The sequence below is a fragment of the Camponotus vicinus genome, unplaced genomic scaffold, assembly GCF_025532165.1.
Source record: "Camponotus vicinus isolate PSW18456_S1 unplaced genomic scaffold, iyCamVici1.0 SCAF_3, whole genome shotgun sequence".
Taxonomy (NCBI): Eukaryota; Metazoa; Arthropoda; class Insecta; order Hymenoptera; family Formicidae; genus Camponotus; species Camponotus vicinus.
This window is the reverse complement of record NW_028141967.1, coordinates 24,842,923-24,859,626: the sequence shown is the minus strand read 5'-3', so window position 1 is coordinate 24,859,626 and position 16,704 is coordinate 24,842,923. Positions and strand designations below refer to the sequence as shown.

At 34.0% G+C, this 16,704-nt stretch overlaps 3 protein-coding genes across 5 annotated transcripts; 2 read left to right on the top strand and 1 right to left on the bottom strand.

Annotated features, from left to right (window-relative positions):
- Positions 1-249: 249 nt before the first annotated feature.
- Positions 250-2,909, top strand: LOC145968466 (uncharacterized). Its single transcript, XM_083093931.1, has 2 exons — positions 250-436; positions 516-2,909. Exon 2 carries the CDS (start codon positions 632-634, stop codon positions 2,387-2,389), a length of 1,758 nt encoding a protein of 585 aa, XP_082950057.1. The 5' UTR covers positions 250-436; positions 516-631; the 3' UTR covers positions 2,390-2,909.
- Nse1 (SMC5-SMC6 complex component Non-SMC element 1) lies at positions 2,002-4,654 on the bottom strand. 2 transcript variants are annotated; one of them, XM_083093962.1, is made up of 7 exons: positions 3,931-4,654; positions 3,720-3,845; positions 3,463-3,604; positions 3,182-3,377; positions 2,988-3,101; positions 2,786-2,909; positions 2,002-2,630 (listed from the first exon to the last, which is right to left on the bottom strand). In XM_083093962.1, the coding sequence occupies exons 1-7, from the start codon at positions 3,998-4,000 to the stop codon at positions 2,530-2,532; spliced, it is 873 nt and encodes a 290-aa protein (XP_082950088.1). In that variant the 5' UTR covers positions 4,001-4,654; the 3' UTR covers positions 2,002-2,529. The 2 variants fall into 2 exon arrangements, with proteins under 2 accessions (XP_082950088.1, XP_082950089.1); XM_083093963.1 differs by having other exon boundaries at positions 3,927-4,649.
- Positions 4,115-15,652, top strand: Camki (Calcium/calmodulin-dependent protein kinase I). Of its 2 annotated transcripts, XM_083093952.1 has the most exons (9): positions 4,115-5,039; positions 8,905-9,039; positions 10,534-10,605; positions 13,671-13,745; positions 13,853-14,115; positions 14,206-14,346; positions 14,707-14,833; positions 15,089-15,176; positions 15,269-15,652. In XM_083093952.1, exons 1-9 carry the CDS (start codon positions 4,930-4,932, stop codon positions 15,518-15,520), a joined length of 1,263 nt encoding a protein of 420 aa, XP_082950078.1. In that variant the 5' UTR covers positions 4,115-4,929; the 3' UTR covers positions 15,521-15,652. The 2 variants fall into 2 exon arrangements, with proteins under 2 accessions (XP_082950078.1, XP_082950079.1); XM_083093953.1 differs by lacking the exon at positions 10,534-10,605.
- The last annotated feature ends 1,052 nt before the right edge of the window (positions 15,653-16,704 follow it).

Sequence of the window (16,704 nt, the reverse complement as noted above, 5' to 3'; positions counted from 1 at the left end):
CCCTATGATTACTTGCGAATTGTAATCTCTTTATACATGTTTCTTTTTTCTCAAGAATTTTTAGTGTTTTTTTTTATTACATGTTCAATATCAGAGTTGTGTTCAAAAATTTACTTAACGAGTGATGTAATATTTGATTGACCAATCAGGACAAAGGAATCTTTATTTTGTCGATCCTGATTGGTCAATGTGTATTACACGTAATTCACTATACTACTTACATTCTATGCGTTAACTTATCTGTTATACACATATATTCTATGGCCAAAATTTCCTAAACATAATATAACCTCAAAATAGTACATCATTTCTAAAGAGTTGCAACAGTTTTGTTAAAGTAATATTTTAATTCCAATCATTGGATGTTATCAAATGTATTCGCAGTTCATATTATTTGAATGAAACATTTTAAGTTTTTATCGAATCATATATACATGTAAGTATATTATTGTGTATAGATTGATAAATAATAATAATTTCCCGAACATTAATTTAGAGTATATTTTATTTTTTAGGAAGAAGAACACAGATTATATTAATCGTCAATATTTTCACATAAATCTTTATTAGGAAAACTTCCATTACTGCTCTTTTATATTTACTGACATTAATTAAAGTTGACAATCCAATAATGAATATGACCAAGAAAATCAATGTCAATTTTTCATCCTTGGTTGGTTTGAAAGCAGAGCTGTTGAGGAAACAAGCCGAAGTAAATGAGGCAAAATTAAAAGCAGAGTCCACCAATGTACAACCACAGCTGAATAAGAAAAGGAATAAGAAAATTGTTGCGGAGGGTGTGGAAAAAAATTCTAAAGAACCGATAGATGCAGAGGACATTATTGCCCATAAAAAATCAAAACTGATGTTGGAAGCTAAAGCAAGATTGTACGATAGATTACAGAAATCAAAAAATAATAATGACAAATTTCTTGTCGATTTTAAGAACAAATTGGATGAACCTGAAGAATTTGTTGATGAAGCGATTAATGAACAACATCCGATAGAGCCGGAAGAAGGTTGGGTCGAGTATCAAGATTGTTTCGGAAGGACCAGAAAATGTTTGCGGGAAGACTTACCGCATATGCAAAAGAAAGATGACTTAATAAAACAAGAAATAATGAAGAAAAACACCAATGAAGGCGAAGAAGAAGAAAACAAGGAACAATATCCTATCCAAGAAAAAGAACCTGAGATAGAAATTATGAGGAGGAAATGGGAGGAACAAACACAAAAGCTTGCGGATAAGGTTGATATACATTATCAAGATATATTGTTTGACGAAGCGCGAACGCATGGTGTTGGTTACTATGCATTTTCTCAAGATGAGGAGGAGAGAGTGAAGCAACAAGAGAATCTAGCAAATTTAAGGAAGGAAACAGAGAGAAGGCAGAAAAAAATGAAGGAGATTAAGGAATTGAAAGAGAGAATGGAACAAAATAGATTAAAGGCGGCAAGAATTAGACAGCGGATCAGAGCAGGCTTGCCAGCAGAACCTACAGAAGAGGAATTGGCATTAGAAAACAAGTTAATTAATTCTACTGATAATGAAGCTAACAAAGATAATAATAAATCTATTGAAAATGATAATGAAAATTCTAATGTGGAAACTGACCATAAATCTGCAAACATCGTGGGAACTGAAATCACTCACCAGGAAGAAAAGAATAATGATGAAGATAAAATAAAAGCCTTTGGAGAACTATTGGGTAAAAAGAATCATTGGCATGTAATGTCACAAGAAGAATGGGTACATAAATGTAGAGAACAAAGAATTGGTGAATTTGGACCAGTTTATAATAATTTTACAAGTGCTGGATTTTACAACAATTCTAAAAATATTGACGAGCAATTAGTTGATGATAAACAGCTTGATAAAACAGAAAATCGTGAATCTCAAGAACCCATTGAAAAATCTAATATCAATTTGCAGAGTTATGAAGATAGTAATGAGTCTAGCAATGAAATAATTTCCACTGCAAAAAATGTTGATAGTCAAAATGATAAAAGCAATTTAGTAGAATATAATAGTACAATAAATAAGAGTAACGTTGGAAACGAGTTGCCTAAATATACAACAGAATCGGTGTTAAATCCTGTTACAAGTTTATCTAATTTATTGCCTTCTCAGAGACAAACTGTTTCATATCCATTATCTCATCTATCTAATAATTATTCAGCAAATAAGTATGGTTATCTTGGGACACCTGAACAGCATAAATTGTCAAATAACATGAATATTCCTCTTCCTGGTGAGATTTCATCTTCCAGTGACAAATCTACCCTCACAAACCAAAAAGAAACAGTGTCACGAAATATAAACGAGGATAGTATAATGGCTGGTCTGAAATATTTGAGAGAAAAGTTTGAGGAAAATCACAATAAGTAGACATAAAAATTTGTATTATAATATTTATTACTTAAATGTACATATTTTTGTATAATAAAAAAATAATTAGTCTTCATTCTTTAACGATTATGCAAATGTAAAATTTATTATAATGAATTAAATATCTTACATGTTAATCTTTAGTATCTTTTTCTCTTTGATCTTCTCTGACTAGGCTGTGTCACTTCATTCATTTCAGTATCCATCTCGTCAACATCCATTGCAGAATTGATACTATTACCTAGAGAATATGAATCTTTTTAAAAATAAAATCAATATATATTTTAAAATATCACAATGAGTAAACTGTTTATGTTAAAAAAGCAACTCGATATATTAAATATGATTATTGGCTAAAGACACAAAATGAAATTAAAAAGAAAGATAAAATATTACCAGAATGATTGTGTTGCGATATAGAATAGTGACAATTAGGACATTCCAAATCACCGCGATTCATTGCATAATTCTTCAAACAATGAACATGCGTTGTAGTATTACATTGATCACATTTCTCGCCCTGTAGAATGATAAAATTAATTATTGTTATAGTAGTATGTATTTTGTGTCAGTATGTATATATTCACAGTCAGCTTACATAAAAAAGTACTTGTTTGCATAAAGTACAAGAATGAAGATTCTCTTGATATGTGTCTTTGAAATATTGTAGTAGTTCAACTATACTTCTTACTCCCATATAGTATTTACCATTCTGGAAAAAATGTTTCTTTTATAATAGAAATGCTTAAAAATAATTAATTATCAAATTATCAAGAGGCAAAAATCTAGTACCTTGCACGCTAACCATTTCTTATTAACCATCTCGTGTAGGAATTCTTCAGCATTAGCTTTGGTTAATTTTATATTTAACGTCGAACATAAATTAAGGCACCATGTACTCGATACGTAACCATTGCCTGAAGTGACAATTTCAGAATATACATTACGCAACAGAGCTAATTCAGCCTGTGAAAATTCAGGATGAAAGCTGTAAACATTAACCGCAAGTTAAGCACGCAAAGTCTAAATATGAAACATGTATATAAATCTTAAGATATTTAAATAGTTATTACCTAGCAATTTTATCTTGCACCGTACTTGCCCAAACCCAATACAGCTGACCGGTAACTTCGCAATTCATACACTTTATGATCATGTATAATGGTTGTAATTTCAAATTTATCTCGTTTATTATTTTCGTCGTATTTTCGTGACCTAAAATTGTCGACAGTTAATAAAGTTCGACTTGATTTTTCGCATAATATATTTCATATAATTGTACATAAAATATCGTGTGCATCTTGTATTATTTGTGATCGAGCTTATGTACCAAATAATTTTGAAATTAACTCCTTTCCACGATTTTCATGCAAAGCACCCTCGTGCATAATGCTTTGCAAAACCATCTTATGTTCTTTACTGTAAACCATTTTTTCGACCGCAATTCGCTGACGAGCTAAATGAACAAAATTACAATCAACACGATTGTCAATATAAACAATAACAAACGTAGGAATCCAGAGATGTGTCAAATTACAGACGCAACAGCTGAAAATGAGCGTCGAGCGTCCCACGAATTTGCGCCTTTAGGAGCTTTATCGCACCGCGCATGCGCGAAGAAACATGCTCCGATCAGGAATACTCGATTGGCGACCCTGATAACAAAGTGAGACAACAAATTTCTGACGAATTATCGAACGCACGCCGCAGCGGCTCTTGGTGCCATCTGCCACCGCGCTGTCATCGAGCTGTCATTCTCGCTCATCCGGTCCGCTCGGATGTCTATACCGTGATCGTCGCAGTGCTACGGGTGCACTGCTGGCATTATGACCCGGGGCTGGAACGGGCGCAAACGCGTATCGCCAGGAGCGACGAGGAGCGACGACGTGGCGGCAGCGCGATAAAGAAGCGTCCGGTGGCAAGGAACGCGAGCTATCTGACGAGGCCACGACCCTGAGCCCGATACGAAGACGCGTGCACTGGTTGACTTTACGCGAGTAGTGGTGGTAGCGATGGTGGTGGTGGTGAACGGTAGCGAAAGAAGCTACGGCACAGCGGTAGCTGAGTAGTCGGCCAACAGACGAGGGACGCGAGAGAGAAAGAGAGAAAGACAAGATACGAGAGGACACGATTCGCGGGCCCGCGAGGAGAAAGAGAGACGGAGATATAGACAACGGCCGGTGGGAAGAGCGCGGCGGACCGGGCTATCGCGGGCGATCCGAAAGGTCGCGGGTTCACGATCGCTCCTGCGAAGTCGTCGGGAGAACATGACGATCTGCCAGCGCGTCTGACGCGTCGGGTGTCTTCCCAGTGCGCCGGAAGACGACGATCGGTCGACGCGAGTCTCGATCCTCTCTCGGGGATCGGTGGAATCTTGGAGTCCGCGGACCTTTTTCAACTCGTGCGATTCGCACGCCGATCCGTGGAACGGGATCCTCGCGAGTGCGTTGCCGTTTATGTGACAGATACGTCGTTGCGTGTAACAGATACGTTGTGTCGTATATAATAGACGCGCGCGCGCGCGAGTTTCGGGGGACAAGATGCCGCTCTTCGGCAAGAAGGACTCGAACAAGAAGATCAAGAAGGACGGGAAGGACGACAGGTCGCCCTCCGTCGAGGACAAGTACGTCCTGAAGGATCTATTGGGCACGTAAGTGTATCGTCTCACTTGATTATCGGTGATTATCGGCGCGAAATTGAGGAAACACTTGTGTGCGACGCTGTCACACATGTTTCTCTCTCGCGCGACAAACGTCAAGCTGCATATTTTTACGTTAGCGAAAATTCAATCATCGGAGCCGTTTAATTATCGAGCCGATACTCGGCGATTACCGAAGGAATTTAACGGATTAAATGTCACGGGTGGATAAAATATGATTCTTTTCCGATTAATTTGATACAACGCTTTAACGGATATCCAATTTCCGGATTTTAATCGCCGCTTAAACATTTATCGCCGCAGATTAGAGTTAATGACAGATGAAGACCTCGATGCGCGGTGCTCCGGAAAATACGTAATTATTTATACGGAGTCTGTTTACCTAAGGGAAATACAGATGCGCAAATAATGGAGAGTTATACTCTTTTCATTGCTAAATATTTACATTTTCGAGAAAGATAAACGCTATTTTCTCATATTTCATGTACATGGAAATGTACATCTTTACGATAAGCTCTTCCCGGGGATCAGTTGTGCATGATTTTTTTTATTTTATAAAATTACGAATTAACATTATTCTCTGCGTTAGCTCTCATGTAATAATGATACGACGATGTTACATTAATATTGTAATATTACATATGTGCAATATTGTATGAAACAACAAATATAAGCGTAACAATGTGTGCGCGCGTTACATGTATATTCTGTGCACAAGATCGATTAAGCGTTAGCTCTTAACACTTTCGCTGCCACGCGTCACATATGTGACATCTCCTCGATTCGCGTATAAGAGATTGCCTATGATTACACGTTGCGTAACGATGATCGAGAAGGCGGAAGAATGTTGGAATATTAAAATTTATATGACGCTAGAGATGGATGATATAATTGAAGAATATTTTTTTTTTTTTTACATCGATGCGAATTGCCCGAGGAAAAAGATGGAGATGTCGTTTGCGAAACGATAAAATTGCAAATATTTTCGAAGGTTAGATTAAAATTATTTAAAATTCACCCGCTAGAAATGAGGTGATATTTTTTCTCCTTCTCGCTCTTTTTCTCGCGCGATATATCTCTCTTTCATATCGGTTATTCCTTTCATTTGTAGGAACGCGATATTAATATTCATCTCGCGCGATCCTCCAGGATCATCTTCTATTCGCACTAAATCCGACGAAATTCGTATGAATATAGAATATCCTCGAACCACCGCGCGTTCTCTTAACCGTAGTTTCCTCGATCAGTTCGGAGTAGATTTTTTCTGAATAAAATATAAGTCGAAGTTTCTCCCTCTTTCTTCTTTCATATATTTTTCAGTTAAAAAAAGAACGATTTAAGATAAAACGTCTCTCGCAAATTGAAGCTTCGAAAAGGCAGTAAATGTAATTGAATCTTGTTTTACAATTAATATGATTTTTCGTTTGAGAGAGATGATTTTCATTCGATGTGTTTAATCACTGCAAAATTATATAACGATCGGCTTCGATATATTTTCGATGAGACGAAATTCTCGAGTAAATCGGAAGAACCAATGATTGAAAGGACGGATCTCGGATGATTTTTGGATGTTTTGGATGTATAGGCATACTTTTTTTTCTCCGTGGCCTTCTTCGAAGCGTACAATTTCCAATTTCCTTCGTTTGCGTAAAACGACGAGGCGTCCGCATGCTAAGTGGATTGCATAAATGAAAGTGTCCGCGCTTTCTTTTTTTTGTAACTTTCTTTCGCTCGATGAATTGCTTTTCGAGATATTTCGCGAAGAAGCTGCGCTTTTTTTTGCGCATAAAAGATGTCTCCCGACGTCACTTGGTGCGCATTAAAATCGTATTAAAATATAATGTATATGCATCTTTCTAATAACACTTTGCGCGATTGCTCAACTTGATTGGTATTTTCAATCGGAAGTTCTGTTCCAATGTCACACACACACACACACACACACACACACACACACACACACACACACACACACACACACACACAGAGTAAAAAATTGTGCGTCCATATATTAAAATTTTCTTGTGTCACCACGTTTTGATTAGTACTTCAATGTAAAATTAATATACAACCTATATGTTATTATTTTTATAACGTTTTTATGTGTTACATTTATATCAACTTCATAACTTAACACTTTGTATATGTCTCTTAGAAATGGAATATTATTTTGAGTATTTTTAACATAATCAATTTTTAAACAATCAACATGTCTCAGAGTCAATTTAACATTCTAAGAAAAGTTAAAGTGAATCTTCAAATAACCTTGAACTTTGACATACAAAAATAATCAAATTTACTAAAATCAAATGTTTCTATTACAAATAATTTAAGTTAAAATAATTATGATTTTATGTTAATGTCCTCAACATTTTATACAAGTTATTGTAACTATTTTTTTATGTAATTTTTAATTAATTTGTATGTTATTTTTACATTACACTTAAAGTCATAATAACAAAAATAAATGTAAAGTATTGTGTCAATTATTTAACATTTTTAGATTGTCAATAAGTAACATACGACGAATGAGTTATTTTAATTTAAAATTTAGAGTGGACTTTCTGGGACATGTGAAAAATATTATAATTAACATTTTATTTTTTACTACACACACACACACACACACATTGTGCGAGTTTATGAGATTTGAAAAGTATAATAGAGATGAAAATTTGTATCTTTTTTGCATCGTAATCATTGCACATCTTTATGATTTTATTTTTACAATTTCAACATTCGATCTATATCTTTTGTGTTTGGAACTTAAAAATTAAATATGCGGATTATACTTAATATTTCTTCCTTCTCGTCGATGCTTTTCGGAATCCGAATTAAACTTGACGATTGTTGATTAGATAAATTCAGAAAAAAATGCGCTCAATCGTCATCGATATATTTCTTAATCATTTTATATGTACGCGTTATCCGTATTTCTCTGAAAAAAATGTTTAGAACGTCAATCCCTGACATATATAACTATAAATAGCTGTGTCAGTGTTATTTGTCAATGAATTATTGTGTCGTTTATGTAACAGATTGTCGATGCAATACATATAATGAATATTTAAGTGACGGAGAACACATCAAACACATCTAATACGATCCTGCACTAAATGTAAAATGTCTATAACTTCCGTAAACAGATATAATTAAATCAGCTTGTTTATAAAATCGAATTCTTTTTCAATAAAACCGCGTTTCCATTTAATTGGAACCTCTTAAATAATAGATAGAAGAATCAAGAATCGTTGAATATATTTACATGACAAGAGAATCAAGAATACATTTACAATCTCCGACTTTGATTATATAATGATATGCCTTTGTAAAAATTCAGGATAAGGAAATTTATAGAGATAAGCGAGTTTTTTCTCTCAAAAATTCTCGTTTTATAAGCGTTATTTGAAATTAAAATTATATATTGTTCTACTTCTTCTCTCACACTTTTTCGACATATATTTGTCAAGAGACATTGGAAAATAAAACGTAAATTTTACGGAGAATAAAAGGCCTCTTGTTTCTTGGATAACACGATGTCTTTTAATACGATGTCTTTTAATACATTCTTTTAATACATTCTATATATGTTTCAAAACGCATCTGTTATCATATTCCATATGATAATTGATAAGTTAATTACTTGCAGCACATTATTGTACCCAAAGTGTGGTCTATAACCAATTGTAACTGGTGATAATTTGCATTAATTGATCTATAGATTAAAAAAAACGATAATTTACGTAATTGCACGAATAATGACACACTTAAGGAAACGTCACGTACACGATAGTCTTCAACTATAGATAAACTTATTTTCCATGTCTAAATATATCTCTTATTTTCCTTTGTTTAGGGGTGCATTTTCCGAAGTGAGACTAGCGGAGAGTAAAGAGAAGCCTGGTCAAATGTTTGCCGTAAAGATAATCGACAAGAAGGCGCTAAAGGGAAAGGAGGATTCGTTAGAGAACGAAATCAAAGTCCTGCGAAGGTAGGAAGCAGTGATTCCGAGAGCTGGACATACAGTAGATGAATTTTTACTAGTAATGTAACTCTTTGTTTGGTTTATAGTTGCTCCTTATAATACTTAGGCATTCCAAAAACTGATATAATTGGCTGATTTAAGTATACCAGTTCTATTACCGTTGGACTCGATTTCGATATAGTTATATGCATGATTCCCTTTATCTAACAAACGCTTCATCTGTCAAAATTATATTACTCGAATATCATATCCTCTCCCTCATAGCTCTCTAGTATATATCAGGCAAATTCATTTGGTGTAGCGTTGCAAGTATTATTATATAAAAATAACGTGGAGAGAAGTTTTTCGATTGGGAATATGAATTAAAATTAATCTATGACCTGTTATTAATTTTATTGTGTGCTTTTCACTTATACGGTATTATTATGATCACGTATACATTGTATATGGTGTTATAATCCAGCTCACACACGCAATCTATCTCGGAAAATTTTTTTCAAGAAAAGCGCTGTGATGTGGCATCTGCAGCAAGCTCTGATGGCTGTCGTCTGTCCTCTTGTTATCCTTAATGTTGTATGCAAATAATGTGCCTCTCGTATATAAGCTATATATTGTCTCTATTGATGCTCTGTTAAACATATTTTATAACGCATATTCGAAAGTCATTAGTCATAATATCTTTTATCATATGGATACATGTATTTTTGACAATGTCTTCTCTGACACGACTAATAGATCTGTGTTGAGATGGTACTTTTCAATGTTTTTATCATTGAGTTATCTCTCTCTTTCATCATCCTATTCTATGTTATTGTGATTTACATAACAAGACTAAATTCAGTCACGCAAGAACAATTAGAAAAAAATTATAAAAAAAAGATTTCTGAGAATTCTGTTGTATCACGAAATTATCAATCAACATTGCAGAAGGTGGTAAAACACACACACATACGCACACACGTTACTCATCATCACGACGAAACTGCAAAACATACATAATTCATATATTATAACGATAAAATTGATATTTTATTTAAATAGTAAATGTAAATTAAACTCAAGTTCAATGAAATGTATATATAAGTAAATGTGAAACTGACAATGAGTTTTGTATTCTAAATTTTTTTACAGAAAAAGAACATTGCATGTGCATACATGGAATTTCAATAACATTGATTACATATTCTTTGTGTGTCGAATATATATCTATTTTCATAATCCGCTTACCACGATTTACCTTTCATGACGAGCGAAACTCTAATCTTTATTGCACCTCTATTTGTAATTAATATTGCAATATCGATTTGTTATAAAAATCCATGTTCTTATACAACCAAGCTGGGAAAACCCTGGGAGTTTATCAATGTGGTAAAGAATAAAACAAACAGAAAAAATTGAACAAACTGGGCGCGCGAGTAAGTGCGATATCAGCTCTGCCCTCGATATTTACATATATATAATTACGTAATTGTGTATGGTATTTTTTATTATACTTCGTAGGTTCAGTGAAAGTGCGACACCACAGAGTGGTGGCGGATCGCTCAGGTCGGATAGTAGTGGCGAAAAGAGATGGTAAGTGTGGGGTTCCAGAGAGCACGGGCACCAACTACCTGTATCGCTCTCAGTATTATTCTTCTGTATCATTTTCGACGATATGCCATACATTTTTACAATTCAAATCATATATATATATATATAATTATAAATACACGAAGATGCACGATCTGTGCACGTTCGTCACTACGTAGCGTTCAACACAGTTTTGGTATCCTTGGTACTTGCCACACCTTTCGCTAAGCGAGAAACTACAGTGGGTATAGTTAAAAAAATCAATATATAATACATATATTTGCACACCCCATCTTCGACGGATCATCTTTTATACGAAAAAGAAAAATATTACTAAAGAGTGTGTCTCTTTCCCTCTATCGAAGTGTTTTTATTAGGATGCCGAAAGTATTTTGTGTAACAACAAATTCTTCTCTTTTTTCTGTAAAATTATCCGAAAAATATGGAATGTGCAAAAGTATGTTTTTTTATCGTATATGCAATTTTTTCGTAAGCTTGTAATTCATCATAAAATGGACAGCTTTTTTTAGCAGAAAAACACATGATATAAATTTATGATAATAAATTTTCGACGACAGTCGTTAGATAATACTATTTTAATCAATGGACATCGATTTGCGCGATAACAATCTCTGTGTAATTATCTCGTAGTATCTATATATTTAGTATCTATGTATTTAAAATCACTCAAAATGAAACGATAATATGACAACGATATCGAGATATTAATATTTCCGATAATTCATAGGGAACATTAATATCACACGCATACGCAAGAGAACGTATTTAAAATTTGTTTTAATTAAAAATCTTTCTAATTTTAAAAATCTTTTGTTTCTATATTCTATAATATGTTTCATAGCAAAGTTACAAAACAACGGAAAATATTTAGAAGAAGACTTGGTAATACATAAAAATGTGGAAATGTATGCTGTTGTCTCTCTTAAATTTGAATTTAAAATTGTGTTATTTTATCAAACACGCTTCTTCTTAAAGAAATAACATAACACACCAAACAAAAATATAGTTGCAGCAAACAGATAATCATATCATAATATATTTTGTAAATATCGATTCACGCATTTCGTTATTTATATAAAATATTTATATAATAATAATATAAATTATTTATATAATAATCTTCATCCGGATTAATAATCTCAAAACAAATTAGGAAGAGTGTGATATATTTATTTAGATATTTTATTTTATATGTTAAGCTATGCTTTATGTTTTATGATTTTTAATGTATGAGTTTAATATCTATAAAATATATATTTATCAATTTTTATTTTCGAGAAATTATTCAATTCTTATTACTTAAAAATATCGTTAATTTCTTCTGCTAACTCTTTTATTTCAATACGGCTTTTTATTCATTATCAATCAATGATAGAGAAAGTACTACCTTTTTAATTTTATCGGAGAAAGAAGAAAAATCGGAGCTGAATATTATATGCTTCTCTTAAAAATGCATCATGTTCATCTTCTTTAATCAGATATTACATATTAAAATTTGTCTCGCAAGTTTTGATGTACAGAATTGTGAGAAATTAATCGCGGAAACTTACCGTGATTATGTAAATGTTATTCTAGTAGTGCTATAAAAAATGCTATACATTGCTACGCCTTATTGTTATCTTACTACTAGATTGTACATCTATCGTAAGTGATATTGTAATTTATAAAGATGCTTAATGTTTGCACACACAAATATAATATTACTAAAATCGAGTAAAAAAGTCACAAGTAGTAACTCGCTATACCTAGATCACGATAGATAAAATGCCGTGATGGAAGAAAAAGCTTCTTACATAATAACACATGAATACTTTACGCTCATATATTCTATTCGTGAAAAGAAAAAAACTGGCACATATCCACGTGTTGACTCATACGATCACTCGATGATGTTTTAGCCTTCTTAGTGGTTTGAAATGCAATAAAAATTTGATCGATTACCTTATAAAAGACGTTGCTTTTATCGGGAGCTAGTTGTTTGACGAACACATTTTTTCACAAGGTAGTGTAACATGAAATATGTACAAGAGATATAACGAAGAAAGTGTATTCTTGACGAGAAAATAATGTAAAATAAGTCAAGTTGGGCGAAGGTTAGAAGAGAGATATTTTACATTTAATAAATGCTACAACAGATACTATTTTATAGTCGATGTAGTATATTGTAATAGTTAATAGACAATTTTTTTTATATCTTTTTCGGATTCTTGTACATATTTCGTAGATATTGCTTTGCCGCTATTAAGCAATATTTTTGTAAACAATTATTTCTTTCTACGTAGATGTGTGATTGTCTAATTAATATTATAATAATCTATGTGTGTGCCAAATCTACAATATAACTTTAGCTAAATATTGAAGCATGTTTTTTTATTAATATCTTATGTAGTTACGATTATAACATTCAGCTAATACTTTGCATCGCTGTTTAATGTTATTATTTGTCATTTTATTGCTGATTCTATTATTTTTCGAGCTTAAGAGAAGATTAATTATAAGTAAAAGATTAGATTTCAGTTAGAGTTTTGAATTAAAAAATAATGATCACATTAAAATAGATTAGAAAATTACACATATATATCACACGTTTTTTTATAAGAAAAAAGCAACTTGTATACAATTTTATATATTTGTATCTTGGAAAAAAACCAGCATCTTTCTTCAATGAGAGTATGATGTTTGATAATATTTTTGTCAGAGATATATTAGCTTTTCTTTTTCGCTTGACATTTCCGGAATGATTAAACGATTGCGATTCTTATTATTAAATCTCTGGATCCTTATCATTAATTTTCAAGCATCGGCTCTTGTAAAATAAGTGTTTGTTCTCTAATTAACTTTGTAAACTTGTTCTTATCTCTTCGAGAGAGAAGCGTGTGTAAAAAGTAAATAATGTATAGCAAGGTCTGTTTATACAATCGGACAATGAAGATTAATAATACAATTAAGTAACACATGACATATGAAAAGAAAATCATTAAATCAATTTTCATTTTATGCAATGCTTTAAATTAGAGGAAGAATGAAACGTAAGATGTTGTTCGCAGGTTAACTCATCCCAATATCGTTCAATTGTTGGAGACGTTCGAGGACAAGCATAAGGTCTATCTAGTTATGGAGCTGTAAGTAACGCGCACTTGTATTATTCTTCACAACACGATAGTGTCGGAGATTAGATTCAATCTTCGAAAGATTTTGAAAATAAGGAAATTTGCAAATTTTATTGTAGGGTCACCGGTGGAGAGCTCTTCGACAGAATCGTGGAGAAGGGTTCGTACACGGAGAAAGATGCGTCCGGCTTAATAAGACAGGTGCTCGAGGCGGTCGATTACATGCACGAACAGGGTGTCGTTCACAGAGATCTCAAACCCGAGAATCTTCTATATTATAGCCCGGACGAGGACAGTAAGATCATGATCAGCGACTTTGGCCTATCGAAGATGGAAGATTCCGGGATTATGGCGACCGCATGCGGTACACCGGGATACGTCGGTGAGTTATTAGCAACGGTAAACAGAAAAGAAAAACAAGAGAGACGAATTTCAAGCATCGATGATCAAACGCTATTCCGATGATCCGCAGCACCCGAGGTTCTCGCGCAGAAACCGTACGGCAAGGCCGTGGATGTTTGGAGTATAGGTGTCATCTCGTATATTCTTTTGTGCGGTTACCCTCCGTTCTACGACGAGAATGATGCCAATCTATTCGCGCAAATTCTGAAAGGTAATGGAATAAACTCTCTCTAAGAGAACAGAGACTACTAACTGCTTTATTTTTATCGATAACACACACATACAGTACTATAATTAATTCTGCATGTTTTTCAAAATTATATTTCCTAGATATTCCGTACCGGGTGCACGTTTCGCAATCTAAATAAACTAACGAGGTGAAAAGTTATACAGCACATGACTGCATTTTGAAACTTTTTACATTTTTGAACGTTAAGAATGCGCATTCGTTTAGTTTAGAATATTATTTTTTGCGAATATCGATAAATAAATCAAGGTATGCGAGGGTGTTGATATAATTATAAATAAATTGTATACTTTTTATAGCAAAAAGCTAACTAGATTGTTGTAGGTGAATTTGAATTCGATTCACCATACTGGGACGACATCAGTGATTCCGCGAAGGATTTCATCCGAAAACTGATGTGCGTCAATGTCAATGAGCGTTATAGCTGCAGACAAGCCCTTGCACATCCTTGGTAAGGGAAAATCTTTATATTTTTATTGATACGTTGAAAATTATTGAAAGGATTCATATTTGTATATATCGTATTTGAATTTTTTAAATATCTCTAATGGTCGAGTTATCATTATTTCGCAAATGTACAATGACAAATGTATTCAAAGAAATTTTAATATATATTTCAGCAATTTAAAATTGCACAAATAAGGAAAATGTGATTTAATGTAATACATAATATAATTACATAATTACATGACTTTGATATTTTCAGGATTTCTGGCAACGCTGCTAGCAATAAGAACATCCATGGTACTGTATCGGAACAACTTAAAAAGAATTTTGCCAAATCGAGGTGGAAGGTTGGTATCGCCAATTCATCAGCGCGCATGATTAATCGTCCGCGTCTTTTTGATCATCATAGGAATGTCTTTTTTTTATGTCATGGTTGCAGCAAGCGTATCACGCGGCCACGGTCATACGCCAGATGCAACGATTGGCGTTAAACAGCGGCCAGCAGCAGCAGCAACAGCAACAGCAGCAACAGCAACAGCAACAGCAACAACAGCAAGTGCAGGAGGGTATAGGTTCAATCGGCTCTTCCGCCGGCAATCCCATGCAATATCGAGAACAATCGCAAATCAATTACAACCAGCACACAGGGCCGTTGGGATCGCTGCCACCCTCGAGCCACCTCAGCAACTGAACCAGACTACGTTGTTCAACGCGTCGCGCAAGTCTACTGACATTTACGAATCTCACTTCTCATTCCGATTATTCCCGCCGATCGTTCGCCGCCGATTCTATTATACATGCGCAACAAACGCTTCAAGCTGTGGAGCAGCACACACGCACCGCTCTCTTCTTCTGTCTATTCTATCTCGGGACAATGTGTCGCAACTTAGGAAGCAACGGAAGAAAAATTGAAGGTAAAGTCCCGTGCACGTGAAAGACCGGATCAACTGGGTCGCATCACGCGATGTACCTGTCGTTTTCAAGCTACAGAAACGACAGGAATAGATTATAAAGCCAATTTGTGTTTCGCATCATACACACACACACACACACACACACACACACACATTAAGAGACATATTCGACATCGAAAGGCGTAAATCACAATTCGCTTTGGCGGGCCCATGCGATACAATACAACTCTCGTACCTTCTTCTACAACAGTTATGGCAATTACTTTTGCTTAGGCTTTATTCTTATAATTTACGATGTTTCCTGTGTTGTATACGCATAAGCAATAGATCGTGTAGCAATTTGCAGAATACGTTTCGCGTCGATCTGATAGGACAAAGGACGATCGCATCTCTCTAATAATATAAGACTTGAAGATTGCGTGCCGCGATTACGTTGTTAGATCGAATCCGCTCTATTATATAATATAGCGTATATACATTACGCGAACAGAAGTACAACGACAAATTTTTATATTTTATAAAAAATTCGGTGTAATAAGTAGCGCGGCTGTTTGATACAATTCTGTGCAGCGTAGAGACCTTGTATTGCTAGATCACGGATGAATATGAGAAATTCCATCTAAGGTTCCTATATAATTCGACCCTCGCTCACTCCGTAATATACACTTCAGAGAATGATAGAGGATGATTCGTTATCTATTTACACAGAGGTCACAGTTTACTTGTTCCGGGTGATTCGGAAACCTATTATCCAAAAAATGCAAACGATATATAGAGAGAGGTCGCTTAATGCACAGAGATATAGCCTGAGATCTGTTTCCTTTTCTTTTTCATCTTTTTTTCCTTTTTTATTAGCGGATTTTATTTCTATCTCTTTTTTAATATATTTGACATATGCCTTTACTTATATAAATGCTTGCATAGCAAACACTTGTACAAAATATACTATCCTATATAATAC